Source organism: Sesamum indicum, linkage group LG4 (assembly GCF_000512975.1).
Source record: "Sesamum indicum cultivar Zhongzhi No. 13 linkage group LG4, S_indicum_v1.0, whole genome shotgun sequence".
In the NCBI taxonomy this organism is placed as follows: domain Eukaryota; kingdom Viridiplantae; phylum Streptophyta; class Magnoliopsida; order Lamiales; family Pedaliaceae; genus Sesamum; species Sesamum indicum.
This window is the reverse complement of record NC_026148.1, coordinates 14,566,695-14,582,869: the sequence shown is the minus strand read 5'-3', so window position 1 is coordinate 14,582,869 and position 16,175 is coordinate 14,566,695. Positions and strand designations below refer to the sequence as shown.

Sequence of the window (16,175 nt, the reverse complement as noted above, 5' to 3'; positions counted from 1 at the left end):
ATGCAAATTTTATAAAGTTGAGATGATAGATTGATACAAAAAAAATAATTAAATATCAAAATATAAAAACGAATATAATTCAAATAACAAAATATAATTTATCCTACCTTTTTCAAAAATAATCTTTTTTACAAACACACCCCAAATTATGGATAAAGGTGAATCAAGCCACAGTAATTAGAGCTGATAATGGGAAGCTGTCATTAAGACAAGAATCTCCCTTTATTAAAGTTAAGAGGATTTCTTGGAAGGTCATATTTTAGGATAGATTTTCTTCTTAAGGAAAGAACTACAAGATAGGAACAATGGACAAATTAAGGGAGACATCTCCGCCGCTCGATCAGCAATAGGCCGTTGATTGCACCAATAAGAATTGTTGCTTGAGATCGAAATTCCAAGGCGGATCAAGAGCCAAACAAAGCCGAACCACCTTAAATCGCAAGCTGGCTTCAGTGTCACTGTCAAGTAGATCAACGACCACTTTGAAGATATCGTCAACTGTTGCGTTTTTCAATTCTAAAACCCGTGCTCAATTTCTCTCTGCAGTATGCACACACACTAAGCTCGCATTATTCCGCATACACATTACATCCGTTTGGTAAATTTAACAAAAGCGTGCATTAGCTGAAGTGATTTCTACAGGAGTTAATCTTAAAGGTGTGAAACTTTGGTGGCTTCCGGCAGTCGATTTTATTTTCTCACTCTCACTTCTTTCAGGTAATTCCCACTCCATATTCTTGTTCTTTTTCTGCTTTTTTAGTGTTTTCAGTATATATTACTATCTGGGCTTGCTGGGAAATTCCTGAATTTGTCTTATTGTTTCTCATGTTCTTGCTCCCTGTTTCTTCAAATTTCAAGTTGTTTCTTTTATGTTATTTCGTTGTAGCGAAGAAATGATGAGTTTTAATGTTATGCAGATCATGAATTTGGATTCTTGGAATTGATTTCTCTGAGGCTTTTGTTAGTCTTTATTTCATTACAGTTACTTTTTTCTAGTTTGAAAAGGTTCTTTAAAGTGATTGAAGGTAGGGAACTGCTTCATTTACCACATTCTTAGATTTGAAGTCTGGAAAATATGGTCAAGCTGTAATTTTTAGTTTTTGGGTTTTCAGTACAGTATTTGCTTAGTGTAGAGTTGACTTTGGACAGACATAATTTATTTGGAATTGTCGTTGTAGAGCTTTTACTATCAGGAATCCTTGTCTCACTCTTATGAGCATGGTATGTGTTAATCCTTCAAGCCGCATTACCTGATCCCTCTACTTTAGTTTTTAAGATAAATCTGTTACAGGTGACTTAATGTTTGTATGCATGATGTCGGTGTGTAGGAAATGGTATTGGTGTATGTGTTCTGATGATGTATGTTGAATATCACACTTTGATTCAGGTCATTGCTTGCTTGTTTACAGGGAAGGGTTTAAATGTTGAGTTATCATTGTATTTCAAGAATTTTAACCAAAAAGGATGGGAATTGATGTTGTCCTGATGTTTTTTGTGCTCTACTCCAAAAGTATAAAGCTCATGTAATTAAAGTAGCCATGCTCGTTATATTGTAAAGATATTGCCTTTTACATTAGTGATGAAAGGACCGGTTTTGACATCCGCCCTTCATGTTTAACATATGTTGAAGAAAACACACATTGTGAATGAGTTTAATTCGTTTGAGAATCTAATATACTGTATTTTCTATTTGCAGCCATGTCTTGGAAAGTTATAGTAGTTTTGTTAGTCGGGTTTCTGGCATGGGCTTACATGGCGTTTTGTCCTCCACCTCCTCGGCCTTGCGGTTCCCCTGGCGGTCCGCCTATCGAAGGACCTAGAATCAGACTTAGAGATGGACGACATTTAGCATACAAGGAGCATGGAGTCCCCAAAGAGACAGCTAAATATAACATCATCTTGGTTCATGGCTTTAGCTCTAGCAGACACGAGGCTTCTATTGCTACATCGGTACTATATTAATTGGTCGCTGAACTTTTAGAAAATTTGTTTTTTGCATTTACCAATCTTTCAGACATGAGCGTATTAGTATTTAAATTTCAGGAATTGGTTCAGAAGCTGGGGATATACTTTGTGTCTTTTGATAGACCAGGTTATGGGGAGAGTGATCCCGACCCAAAGCGAACGATACAAAGCACATCATTAGACATAGAGGAGCTTGCTGATAAATTAGAACTTGGTCCGAAGTTTTACATTATTGGAAATTCCATGGGAGGGCTGGTGGTCTGGGGATGCCTCAAGTACATCTCTCACAGGTATCTTTAGCTACATCGCCGATTTTATCGAGTATGTTGCAATTTTATTTCTAATATTTAAATGTCCAGATTTTTTATATCTATATCCATCCTATACTATTGTAATAGCATGAATAGTATTAGATGTTTCTTTCGGTTTCTGATTGGGCTAAAACATCCCTAAATTAAATATTGGTTTAATGGTGATATTTTTATTATCTAAAACATATTTTTTGATAATATCTTGAATAAGTAAGATATATTAATTCAAATTATTGAATTTACATGATCTTGTGATAAGATTTTTTCAAAGTTCGTTGATTGGTTTAGATTCATTTGTTTTTAATTACTAAATACTTTTGTAAAGAAAGAGAGTTTCATTACCTTATCACAAGTTTTTTATTTTATAAAATTTATTGAATTAAATTTCTAATTATACAAAATTAGGTAAATTACAAGTTATCTCTCTGACATTTCAAAATGTTCACATAAGCTTCTGTGAAAAATAAAATACTATTTTATCCCTTGTGTTTTTTCAAAAGGAGCAAATTACGCCCCTCACCATGGAGGTAGTGTGCTCCTTTCTAAGTGTTTCGTGCAATGTGCCAAGATTCATTCACTGAAACATAATAGTCTGCAATTTAGTGTATAATCCACGTCTTGTTGCAGCATCTGAAACCTGAAACTTGACGTTTTGCTGGATTTCTTGTGGTCCTTTCTTCTAGTCTTGTTAACTTCTTGAATGATGGCAGGCTGGCTGGAGCAACGTTAATAGCTCCAGTTGTCAATTACTGGTGGCCAAGTTTTCCTTCTAATTTATCTGCGGAAGCATACCGGCAGCAATTCCCACAAGACCAGTGGGCATTACGAGTGGCACACCATGCTCCCTGGCTCGTCTACTGGTGGAATACTCAGAAATGGTTTCCTCCTTCTAGTGTTATAGCTGGAAAACCTAGATTTACTGCCCCGGATCTTAAAGTTCTCTCAAAACTTGGTGCGAGACTGGCTAACAGGGTACACCTTTTCTGTTCTTGTGTATTGTGGTGATACTTATACATACCTATCTTACATTAAGAATGAGACAAGATCGTCATATAACACGAACATTTAGCTCAAAGTATACAAAAGCATTACTGCTATACTAATTTAGTTTCCTTCTTGTACTTGAGGATGTTGCACTAAACTTTCAAAATTTTGTCATCCAAGTTCACTTTCTGGTTTAGCTTCTGCACTTTCTTTTTACGCTCAAATAGCTTATTACAATGGATTCCAATTTAATACTTGCTTATCAACAGGAATACGCCACGCAACAGGGACTATACGAGTCACTTCACCGTGATATGATGGTTGGATTTGGGCACTGTGAATTTGATCCTATGAAGCTTGAGAATCCTTTTCTTGACGGACAAGGTTCCGTTCATGTGTGGCATGGCGTTGAAGATGGTATAGTGCCCGTCATCCTGCAGCGTTACATTGCTAAGAAGCTTCCCTGGATACAATACCATGAACTACCGAATGCTGGACATTTGTTTGCATTTGCTGAAAGTAGCGTCAAAGATGCTATCTTGAATGCACTTTTGACAGGCTACAAGTAACGTTACAAAGGACATTGATGTCTCATGTGCTTAATTTCAAATTATTGCAAACTCCCCGGATGTTTGAATCCGTACATTATTCAATGGAGTATCATACAAACCACTGCAATGTTAATAACAAGTGCTTCTCATCTGCAAGTTGAGCGGCAATGCTGTTGCTGCCGTTTTTCTTCCTCTGTTCATATCTGAAAATGAATCAGAAATATAGTAATGATAGTAAATATACTCTTGCAACAGAATCTATGACAAGTGAACTTAGAAATAAACGTACCTTTCCCAGGAACATTGAATAAGCAAATAAATCATTTATTCTTTACTAAATTCTCATCAACTATAGATAGAGAAAAGATCAGAGTGTAAAAAAAATAAATATTATCTCAGGCCATGCTTGTCCAAATTTTATTGTTGCTTGAAAACTTTTAAGATAGAGAATCTTTTATACTACTTGCTCATTTTTAAGAGTGTCTTCTAATCGGGATGGGATCCTCTTTTCCCAAATAGTGTGACATCTCCTGCTTTGTTTGTGGATGAGGTTGATAACCTTTCTTTTGCTGTTACCTCGTTTAGTTAGTGACACCATGTGGCGTTCATCCATAAAAAGAAGCAGGAGATGTCACAGGATTTGCGAATATTTTTCACAAGAGACATTTATGTTTGTATTCTAATCTAAGAGACATTTATGCTTGTATTCTATATGATGGAAATATTTTTCACAAGCTCATATATATATATATATGTACATATCTCTAGGCTAGGAATCTCTTATATTACTTTGTCTATTGTTTTCTCGCATTAGAAAACCTTTAGGTTGCCCCACTAAGTGATAGATTAATTCTATTATTCATAACAAAAAAATAGTTACAGCCTTTACACTAAATATTCTTAATTCTTATCAAATAATTATATGTAACTCATGGACCCAAAGCATGATAAATTATCATTACCATCATGTTTTACTTTCTTGAATAATGCATCATATCCCAGATAGTCTCTAATAGTATTTTGTTTACTTGCATTTTTGCCGACCCGATACAATGTGGGCTGACCCGTAGTAAAGCCTCCATCGTGGGTGATTCTGATAAGGGTGTTCAAGGTGGGTGATTAGAAAATCACTAGAACAGCCCATTTTGTGCTTTTTCATTTCTGCCAATTTCGCTATTGCTTTTAATTGTGGTCATTATTACATCAAATCTTAATAGAGGTAACATAATCTACCCTATTATCTATTCTGATTTTTTTTTTTACATTCCACCAAATTTTGTTTAATATACTTTTTCTTTCCACCGTATAAGAAAAAGTACTTCTACACTTTTCAGATGGGTTAGCATTATCTTGCAAACCTCAAAGGAGATAATTGTGATTATCAAACTAACGAGAATGTATTTATAACTAAACCAAATCTCAAAGCACGTGGATGTAATTTATCCTAATAATAATCCCACAAGAAAAGGAACAACAAACAAGAGGTAACAAGCCTTGTATCAGCTGCAATTTCTATCGTCAGCTAGAAATTCATTGCTCAATCTAAATAGCAATCAAAATTCTTAGGACAGAGTATACTAGCTCAATCACCAGTCAAAACTTGCCTCTCACATTTCTCCTCTAACACATCATCACCACATTCGTTTACATGCCAATCGGTTGATACTTTAGTCGGAATCTGGATCGCCATCTACAATGTCGGGAAAATCAGTAGATAATTCATTATCCGATTCAAACATCAATTCTTTGCTTCTGTCGGTATTTGATAGAGTATCGGATATTCTTTTGACTATAGTAGTCACCCCATCATCCTTGGTTTCCGTCACTTGCTGTTCTGAAGTAGAGGCCATCCCGCCATGTAATTCAGATATCACATTACTCTTCAACATTACGGCGTTCTCTACTAATGCAATTCTCCGACTCGCTGGTTCTAAATCATCACCTTCCAAAGCATTTTTGCCAGACTGAACTGCTAGAGAACCATCAACAGCAGTATCAGGTGCTTTGTGTCTTTGGTCCTGGGTATTTCTGGAGTGTGGTGATTCAACCATATAGTCATTAGTATTAACCATTCTGTTGTCGTTAGGACCACTTGCTGATGCCAATACTTCACCTTCTTTGGTCGTATGAGTTAGAGAAGCACCCTTAACAGAAGGGAGCTCATCTAGTGAAGGATCTGTTGCAGTTGCAGGACACTTTTCAGTATAATGTGCGTTCTGTTGTCTCTCGGTGGCTTGAGTTTCCAAATAGTCATCATTTCCAAGCCAATTTTCATATAGGTCATCATCTTCTGATTCGGGGTCACCAGGCCCAGCCTGATACGTGGAAATTTGTCTGTCTCGACTGGGATGTACAGTATCACGGATCTTGGGTCCTAGAACTTTATATTCATTGGTGCTAGAATGCAGATCTAACAATGGAAGGGCCCTTGGGTGTATGAGTAGTTCTAATGCCAGAAGAGCATGTCCGCAATATTCAGCAAGCTTAGTGCCCGTCTCTTGCATACCTGCAGAATATACATGTGTATATAGCAGAGTAACATCACTTTATGCAATCAGATAAATTTACCCACTTGTCATTATGAAAATGAAAACTCACAAAAACGCCCAGGACAAGAATTTCTTAGATAAAACATGTTTTTTTGGAGCATAACTCAAAATAGATGAGTTGCTTTTGCAGGGTGCATGAGCTCACAGATAAGCCAAGCATGAATGGTTTCTAAGATCATTCCAGCATTAGGCCTTTCATCAGTTAGTCCTGGTAAAGCACCCAGGCGGCGTATTTTTTGTTTTTTTCCTTTTTCAAGAGGAAGTTCTTGTGGAAAAAAGACTTTAAAATTCATCTCATTCTTTTTATTTTTTTCGAATATTTTATGTTAGAGAAGAAACCTATACTAAAACTGAAGTAGAGCAAGCTAAGTTTGTTGAAGTAGTGCATTTTACTATAAATAAGAATAAAGATTTATAACTATGACTAGAGAGGTCTGAACTCTGCCTTTTCTGGTTTTTTTTTTTTTTTTTTTTTTTGTGGTACATTTCAAGGGATGAAAAGGAATTATGATACAATAGAATGGATTACCTCTGCGGAAAAGTTCAAGACCCAGGGCCAGATGTGATGGGCGTACTCGGCCTGGCGAAAGCAGAGATGCCAAAAGTGCACGTAAAGAAGCCAGTTGAAAGTCTGCCCAGGTAGGTGTACGATCACCAGGAAGAAAAATATTTCTTTCCTCCTTGGACCACCCCCCTTTACAAGCATGTGTAACCACAGTAACAAGTAGATGATCAACATTTACACGCCAGCTTTCAGATCTCATAGAACCACCCTGTTCACAGTAGTTTCATTTTGTTTAAATCAAAGAATGTGATTTTGTTAAGATGAGAACGCATACCATCATAAAAATATCATAGCTCGGCATTGTAAAATATGGGTTAGTTTAATTCCTTTAATATTACATAATTAACCTCAAAAGGCAGTATCCAAAAACATAGTTAAACTACACCGAGATGCCTCATCAGTATGGATAGTAAACACATGATTGAAGTAGTTAGTTTGAGAAAGAAATACATCCTTATGTTCCGAAACTTCATGAAAACACTCAAAAAGTCTTTAATTGGAGATATCTCCTATATTGTTTTGTTCGTAATGAAACATTTTACGCTGGGCGCTGATATTGATAATCATTACATTATTAATTTCTTATCATCAATATTTCTATTTTACATTTTCATAGGCGATTGCAGAAATCTGCATTCTGCTGCATAGATTGCCTCTCTGCTTCTACTAAATGAATCTAAAAGTTATTTCTACTGTATAATACCATAAATAGGGTTCCATGTCTCTACTCCAAATTTTGTGTCTGGTAAAGATTTCCTCCAGCAGCTGAAATAGGTTCTATAACCTGAAAACAGAGGTCGAAAAATAATTGTGCATTGCCTACTCCAAAATATATTGGGTACTGATTTAGTACTTTGTAGTGCTGAAACCTTATGTCATATGTGAAAAACACTATCCAGGCCCCTATATTGCACACAAGAATACGATACAATACAATACGATAGGGGACATGCCAATTTCCAGAAAATCAATAAGATACATCTAGGATAAACGGACACACATAAGCACTAAATATTTCTATATAAAATAGACAAAAAAATAAAGTTTTACATTATACATATCATTGCAAGGTTTTCATTTAAGTTGCAGTTGTCTTGCTTAGGACACCAGTTCAGAGTCCATGACTTGTATTATATGTACCAACTCAGAGAATGACATAGACAGTCCTATTGCTTGTCCATAACCATATTAATGTAAGGATCACACGAGCATTTCTTCTTGATGAAGACGTACCATTCTTTATAACATTTAAGAAATCAGAGAAAAAAGATCATATGTTCTTCCCAGAAAGATGTAGGATGACAAATATATTAGAGATTGCTCAGAAAACATACCACAGTTAAAAGAGCTTCTAATGCTTCCAATGCAGCTATCTTCACAGATATTGGAGTCAAATGCAGCTTTTCCACTTCAAGACCATCCTGAACAGGCTGCTCTTGGAGGGAGCTTGCTGCACTTGAATGCTTCCTTTTCTTCCGTCGAGACTCGCTAGAGAACTCCATCTGGGCCTTTGCGTGAAGACCTGAACTTTTGTCATTCTTCTCGCCACCGAGGAAATCTAAATCCATGAATACATTACTGACAATATCCTGGCTAATATGAATCGCAATCCCTGCCCAAAGACCAAATATGAGGAGTTCATAAATGTGATTATGTAATCAGAAGAAGAATCCAGTTAATAAAAGTGGTGGTATTTCTGAAGAAAAGTAAATAATAAAGCAGGAGAACTTTGATGACCATGCAACTGTGACACCAACAGCAAGAATAGGTGAAGATATACAAAGAAGAATGTTTCTTTCGCAGATTTGAGCAAGGCATGTGCATGAACTGCACATACACATAAAAATGCACATACACCAGAATACATTTTCAAGAAGCCATTTCTGCAAGTCAAACATAAACTCATAAAACACTCCAGATTGAAATGAATCATATAAGGATTAAGTCGGAAAAATGTCTTGGCAAAGCAAAAGATATTAGTCTCTCTCTTAATGGCATTTGGTGCCTTTTGGATATAAGCTTGCTAGATTTGATGATGAATGCATAAAAGTAGCTTAATGCTTGCATTACCAATCAAGGAGTTATTCTTTATTTACAATTAGCCTATATAATGATTTCACAAAAATGATGCCGGAAAACATACACTTCAGCACTGTCGCCACACCTGTAAAACGATAAAAAAAACAGAGCCCAAAGCAAGAAAGAATCAGATGAAAAGTTTTATGAACAGGCGAAGGTGCTCAACTAAATTTGGACCAATGTAACAGGCTCCAATTTTTTGTTATTTTGTATTATTTTTGCAACGTAAACGTACACAATGATGGACTGGGTATGCAAGTTATTCCAATTTTGTCATCTTTATAGTCATGTTTTGTTGGTTTTTGCAACATAATATACACAAGCATGCACTAGTTATACACGTCACTTAAGTAGGATGTAATCAAGTCGCAAGCTGCAACTATAACATCAAATGTGTAACAGAAGGCAACTACTCAGGAACATATGCATTTTCTGAATTCTCTGAATGCGTTGGACCCATACCGATGCCCATCGACATCACTAGGACCTTCATAATCACATATGCTTTTATCTTCAGATCGGGGAATTTGCATCTCCTCAGGTATTCTTTCAGAAGTTGTACAATAGCTGCAACATGTGGTAATAATTGGCTGCAAGAGAAATAAAAAATGGCTAGTTGAACATCTACACCACTTCAAGGGAAGAAGATCAACATTAAAACACTTTGAAGAATCCAACTGAGATTTTAACATTCTAGGAGAAAAAGTAGCAATATAAAGTAATAACTGACCTCATGCAGGCACTACACCAAACTGGAAAAAGTAACATTCTAAAAGCCAATACTCTCTCTTTTGTTGTCACAGTGGACCTAACTTTTGTTACTGTATTATACTCAAAATCACTGTTTATGGGTAGGTAATCTGTATGGCGATAATACTCAAAAGTTGGATTCTAGTGATTTTAGTCGAGTACAATATTCCACTTACACTTAGTGATTTGTTTCTCGATAATACACCAGGACTTGAAAGGTTTTCAACTTCTATTGTTTCTGGGTGACTCAATCTTCTCCTACTAACTTTTACCCAATTTATAGAAAGAGATAATTGACTTTCTTGATAGATTTTGACGCTAGTGTGACATATGATGTGAACTTAGACATTAACCAGTCAACATAGAGAAAAGTGTCTAATGTTTGGGCCATAAATTCAAAATTTCATTTTTTGCCTTCATGAGTTATTCTTAGATAAAATTCACTTTGAATATTAATCTGCTAGTTATGGAGACTTTCCCAGGTATTGTAATCCTTTTCGATTCACAGTTATGTCATATTAACAGGCATTTCAATTGAGACTTCAAAAGTTAAGTTGACAATCTACGAATTACCATACAATCGACAATTGATGTTCACCTGCGCAACCCCTGAACAACAGCTGCAAGAATTTCGAGACCATGCAATTGCAGTAATGGAATTTCCGAACAAATAAATTCTTGTTTGAGGGTGGTCATGAAAGAATATGAGGATGGTGGCAAAGAACCATCAACCATCAGCACTCTACTGACAAGGGCTATTAGACCAGATACAGGAACAGGGACCTGCCATTTAACATAAATTTCATTGAGTACATATCAGTTTCTGCTGTGTAGAAAGTCATCCTATAAGTTATGAACTGTAGACAATTAACCCACATTTTCTTGAATTTCAAACACAGAAATCAGAAGGATACCATCACAGGGTAAGAACTTGTGAGCATGTTACAACAGCATTGCATAAGAGTAGAAATTCTAGATCCCAGCAGTCGCTCAGGCTTCCTGGTTGAAAGATCAGAGGTCTGTTCTGATGCTAAGCCTCCTAGTGGTAGTGGTGAGTCTTTACCAGGGGGAAGCAATGCCCTCAAGGTTTGAGTACTTCTGACCTCTGCAGAAAATGAAGAATTTATATAGTCCCCACAAAATATAGGCAACTCCCTAGGAAACTCCTCCCGTACCTTCTTCTAGACCTTGGAAGGCATCATTCAACTGACTGTTTAGACAGAGCAAGATCTTATCCATCATCAAAGACCAGCTATCTTCATCTCCTCTTGATTTTGGAAGCAATGACAAAACATAACCAAGCTTCTGTAAATAAACTTAAATGAGCTTCACTTATTTGGCGACTGCAATCCAATTTATTGCCATATCAAAAAGTTCAGGAACTCACCTTCAGAACATCGGCACAGCATTTGCCCGACATGAGCTTCGAAACAATAGCAGCTTCAACCTGCCAATGACTAATGTGCTTCAGTGCTTGTAGCTTTTTTTACATGAAGATTGAAACAAATAAGACAAAGATGCTGAAAATTTCATTTAGCAGGTAAATATTGTTAACAGATCCATGATGCTAACTTACACTATCATAATGCCGATGGACTGATAATGGAAAGAAGTTTATCACGGTGCATAACAGACACACAGCTTCTTCCTGCATGTCAATCATCCCAAAAGGAGAATAAATAAAGTTGCACATAGGAAATTTTTTCCAAACAGCATCTATGGATGTTAACATCCGCATAGGAGTAACTTACTGAACCAAAAAAATCCTTCTTGTAGCATATATATATGCAAATGTAAGATTGGTTAAAATAGTGGACTATCTATTCTTAATTTTTCACTGCATACTCTATTATCCCATTTCAGATATCTTTCTTTAAACATTTCTGTAATATTAGCCACGCGAGATCTAGAGGCGTTTTAAGTACTTATTAAAATTAAATAATTAATCTAGTAATGACTAGCTGTGCCCATATGCCATAAAAATAGTTATAACATCCACTAGAAATGTACTTGAAAGAATTCAACTTATAGTTTCTTACTATAGGATCTGATAAATTAATCCTGGACCTTTTACTTACAATATAAGCCCCACATGGGAATGTATTTAACATTTTCATCAGATTATTTTAGCTCAGATGTGGAGAATCACTACTGAAAGAACTCAACCTACAAGTACGTATAACTGTTTTGTCACCTCTGGCAACTTCATGCAGCACCACAATAGGGATATAATTTAACTAACAGAACAATTTAGCAAATCTACGTTTCAGAATATTTTGCTATACCAACCAATACAACAGCAGAGCTGTCCTCATTTAATAACTTCAATGCTGGCTGAATAATTTTGGTAGCCTGCGATGTCCCATCCTTTTTTGCATTTGAGAATCCACTCAACCTAAGTCACATGAGAAAAATTAGAAGACCACAAGTATCCATAATAAGGCAACAAATAATACAGATGAGTAATATCAATGGAGTAATAATACAACTAACGTTTTCTCAATGGACATATACTAAATTGAATAAAACAACCTCCCACCTTACTCAATTTATATAGTCCACACAAATGCGTGGAATAATTTTCACTCAGCTTCAGAGGTTTGATAAATTAAAATATTCATCATACTTTGGCAAGACTCAAGCTCATGAACTAGAATTAAGACCATTCTAAAGAGCATATTTTCTATTTCCCCAACTCCTATTTTTTTCTAGAAGTGCAATTTCTTCATGCATGGGCACCAAGGAGGTTCAAATTTGTCTACATCGTCTGCCTACAGCTACAATTGCATTTTGCAACAACTACAAAGTACATGATATGTTTAAAATCACATCTATTCAGAAAATTAGAGCTTTTGTGAAACATCTATTAAGGTCCCTGTGACCATGTCCTTTTTCTGCCACTTGCAACTTTTTCCTTCCTGTAGTCCCCAAACTCCACAAGGGAACAGTTATCTCGTGTATTCTCATTCTGTTACCTCATAGAAACTCCCAAACCCCTAGGAAGGAGGTAATTTCATTCATTCTCCCACTAATATTCAATATAATTTCTATTCGTTACACCTTATACCCTCTTCAACTTTTCTGCTTAGTTTGATTATGTAGCCAAAATCTTGAAGAAATATATTCCCCTGTATAAGTTCATTAGAGTAAATAAACAATGCATCCTAAAGAAGCCCACCCTCAAAGTACTAGGGGGCGACTGGCATGTAAGAATGAATTTGGGGGGGAATGGAATAAACACAGGCTAACAGGAACGCAACAGAAGTAGGATTGGAATGATTTTAGTATATCATTCGTATGCTTGATATACGAAAGGAATAAAAAAAGGAATTGAATCAAAACATTAGAAACTACTCATTCATCTGTTTGGTAAATAATAAAACTTAAAAATAAAAATAAAAAAATTAAGCAACATCTCATTACATAAGAAGTATTATTTTGAAATGTTAAATTTAAATTAATTATAGATTTATAATATATATTATTGGATGTTTTTATATATTTCATTTTTTTTAATAAATACTTAGTATTTGATTTTAGCATACACACTGAAAATAAAGAATACAACAATATATGGTATATATGCTATTATATAATATTTTATACTTATAGTAATATTTGGTAAAATGCATATGAAGATTTTAAATAACTCTATATATTACATTTAATCAAATAGTTTATAAAATTAATTTATTTATATTATATATTTTTATATTTTAGTAACACATATTTAAATATTTAATATTGATATTAATTTTATTTTAATGCATTCAAAATAACATATAATTTTGTGACAATATAATTTTGCAACTACAATTTTATTAAAAGTTATTTAGCAATATAAAAAATAATATTGGGAACGGCTAAAACTATGGGTAAGTGGGGCAATGCCTAATCCCATACTTACGGGAATGGGCATTCCCAGAGGAACGGATATTCCTATTCTTAAGTTATACCAAGCACATGTTTGGAATGAGTTTGGGAATACCCATTCCATTCCTAACCTATTCCCCCATATCAATCATAAAATAAGTGGTTCCCTACTAAAATTATTCACTCTTTTGTTTTTAAAAGTACAAACAAGAGTAAGCTATGGGATATTAATTTTATCCAGCCAATTTGCAGTTTCCTATCGCTAACTATAGTATATAGCAAAGCATTTATATGTCATACATACAGAACATCCCGGGAACAACAGATATAGTTGTCACTGAACAGGGTTAACACATGCCAGAGATGGGCATAGGTAGAGCGGGTGTGCTTTTTACGGATCTGCACTTAGATAACATAAAAACCTTATGTACAGAACAGATTTGCATTACCAAATCGCAAAATCATGTGCTAGGAAGTTACAGTTTACATCTTTTTAACCAAAACTCTGGAAACACATTGACAATGAATCAACATACTGTAATACTAAAATCCACGCATACAAACCTTGTAAACATATCTGATAACGAGGCACAGGAAGCCGCCTTCAACAAATGAGAAACTACAGGAGGCTGCTACCAAAAATTAAATAAACAATGTGAATCAAACATATATATATCAAGAATTGTTTCATGGCAAAATTATTGTAGGTTTACAACTTTAAACACATATATATAGAAAAATTGTAGTACAAAGGAACTTCATCGTCATTCAACAACAGGTACAATCACAAAATGCCAAATACTAATTTGAACCATGGAAAAGTTCAAAAACTTTTCATGAATTCAAACCCAAAGAAGATTACACCAACACAGTAATTACCCTAACTATTTTAGCTGGTTTGGATGACATGGTAATTTACAATCACAAGCATAACAACAGTTTGAACCTTAGAAATGAGAAAATAATAAATCACTTGTAATAAGATGATCCATTATCACAAACAAGGCGGCTTGGGGCTGGGTTTTCTCAAACCTTAAGATGAGCATCAATCATACCTGAATATTTGAGACAAGCTTATTTAACCAAACAGCATATGAAGCTAAAAAACGCTCAGAACTGCATTCTTGACAGGTCAATCCAAGCAAACATATTCCCGCCCAACACTTATCTGGCTAAATACATTCACAAAAAACATGTTAGCACCTGTTATTATACATATTTGCTGCCGAAGACAATATAGTAATCAAATCTGCTATATTAAATATTGAATCTATTAGCACCAGTTACAGCTAATATGCCAACGCATATGAACAAAAAAGAAATTGTGCACAAGATAAACCTACACTAAGTCCAGTAATGCCCGGAAATTAGTAACATCCCTTAAGCTATACAACCATAAAAAAACGTTCAAGCTTTTTTGTTCGAAGTTCCTTGACAACTTACTCATATCCATCATCCATTGTCTTTTCTGTGCACAGCAATCGGTAAGCAGGACAATTCAGAAAACCAAAGGGACAGAAAAATTAGACCAAAACATCCAATTGTGTGCTCGTCAGATAACAGCAATTAATCAGATAAATGGCATAAAAAATTTATCCTATATAACCTGTATAAATATTCCTGCAAGTCTCTTATCAAATATGCGTGCAATTAATGATGATGATGATGATGATATGTTTGTGTATGCCGATATATATCCTTACCAAACTGCTAGATGCGAGAGTGAGCAACCGATGGACCCAGGAGTCGACGGCCGATTTCCAGGCATCGACCAAATCTTGTTCGAGTGGCAGCGGAGCCCACTCGGACAGCAATTTTTGAGTCTTGACGGTGGAGACAACGTATAATAATTCCGAGGGGTTGCTGAACGGGTGCTTCTCATCGGGAACGTACTCTCTCAGCAGCGAGCGAAGCAGCTTCGGCTTCAGAGCGACGTCGTACATTCCTTCCGAGGACGACATTCTTTGCGGGACACGGAGAAAGGGATTAGGGTTTAGGGTTTAACAGGTTATGAATAAAGCCTGAATATAGCATTTTCTTGTTTAGTATAATTTCTTCAATTGCCTAAGTATTTATTTAAAAAATAATGTTTTTAATCAATAGTAAAAAATAAAACATAATTTTTAATTAATAAAAATAAATTTAACGAAAATCATTTAGAACTCGTAGAAAACATAGTCTCCTTTACTTGGCAAAATCGGATTTAAGTAGTATAGATAATTCTAAAATAGTTGTTGTGATTGAATTAGATATGATTATATTAAGTGACTCAATTTTATGCTTACTAATATAGATAAAGTAATGGATATAAATAATATACTGTGTATTTTGGATTATAATTTAGGATTGAATTGTGGATTAATTTGAATTTTTCTAAAATATTCTTGACATTTTTCTTTCCTAATTAATTTTTTTTTTCATTAAAATATAATATATTGATTTATATATGATGCGTTAAAACGTACGGGTCCAATGAATATGGATTATTATTCAAAACTTGGGGCGAAGCGTATACAGATCCTGAAAGGGGGACATGTAGAAAAGGCGT

At 35.1% G+C, this 16,175-nt stretch overlaps 2 protein-coding genes across 2 annotated transcripts; one reads left to right on the top strand and one right to left on the bottom strand.

Moving 5' to 3' along the window:
- Nucleotides 268–3,967, top strand: LOC105161049. Its single transcript, XM_011078615.2, has 5 exons — nt 268–717; nt 1,697–1,950; nt 2,044–2,255; nt 2,987–3,248; nt 3,530–3,967. The coding sequence occupies exons 2-5, from the start codon at nt 1,699–1,701 to the stop codon at nt 3,827–3,829; spliced, it is 1,026 nt and encodes a 341-aa protein (XP_011076917.1). The 5' UTR covers nt 268–717; nt 1,697–1,698; the 3' UTR covers nt 3,830–3,967.
- LOC105161048 lies at nt 5,220–15,671 on the bottom strand. The gene is made up of 13 exons (XM_011078614.2): nt 15,331–15,671; nt 14,683–14,799; nt 14,192–14,256; nt 12,044–12,149; nt 11,331–11,402; nt 11,142–11,201; nt 10,930–11,059; nt 10,669–10,859; nt 10,353–10,537; nt 9,467–9,594; nt 8,260–8,537; nt 6,890–7,133; nt 5,220–6,317 (listed from the first exon to the last, which is right to left on the bottom strand). Exons 1-13 carry the CDS (start codon nt 15,586–15,588, stop codon nt 5,479–5,481), a joined length of 2,673 nt encoding a protein of 890 aa, XP_011076916.1. The 5' UTR covers nt 15,589–15,671; the 3' UTR covers nt 5,220–5,478.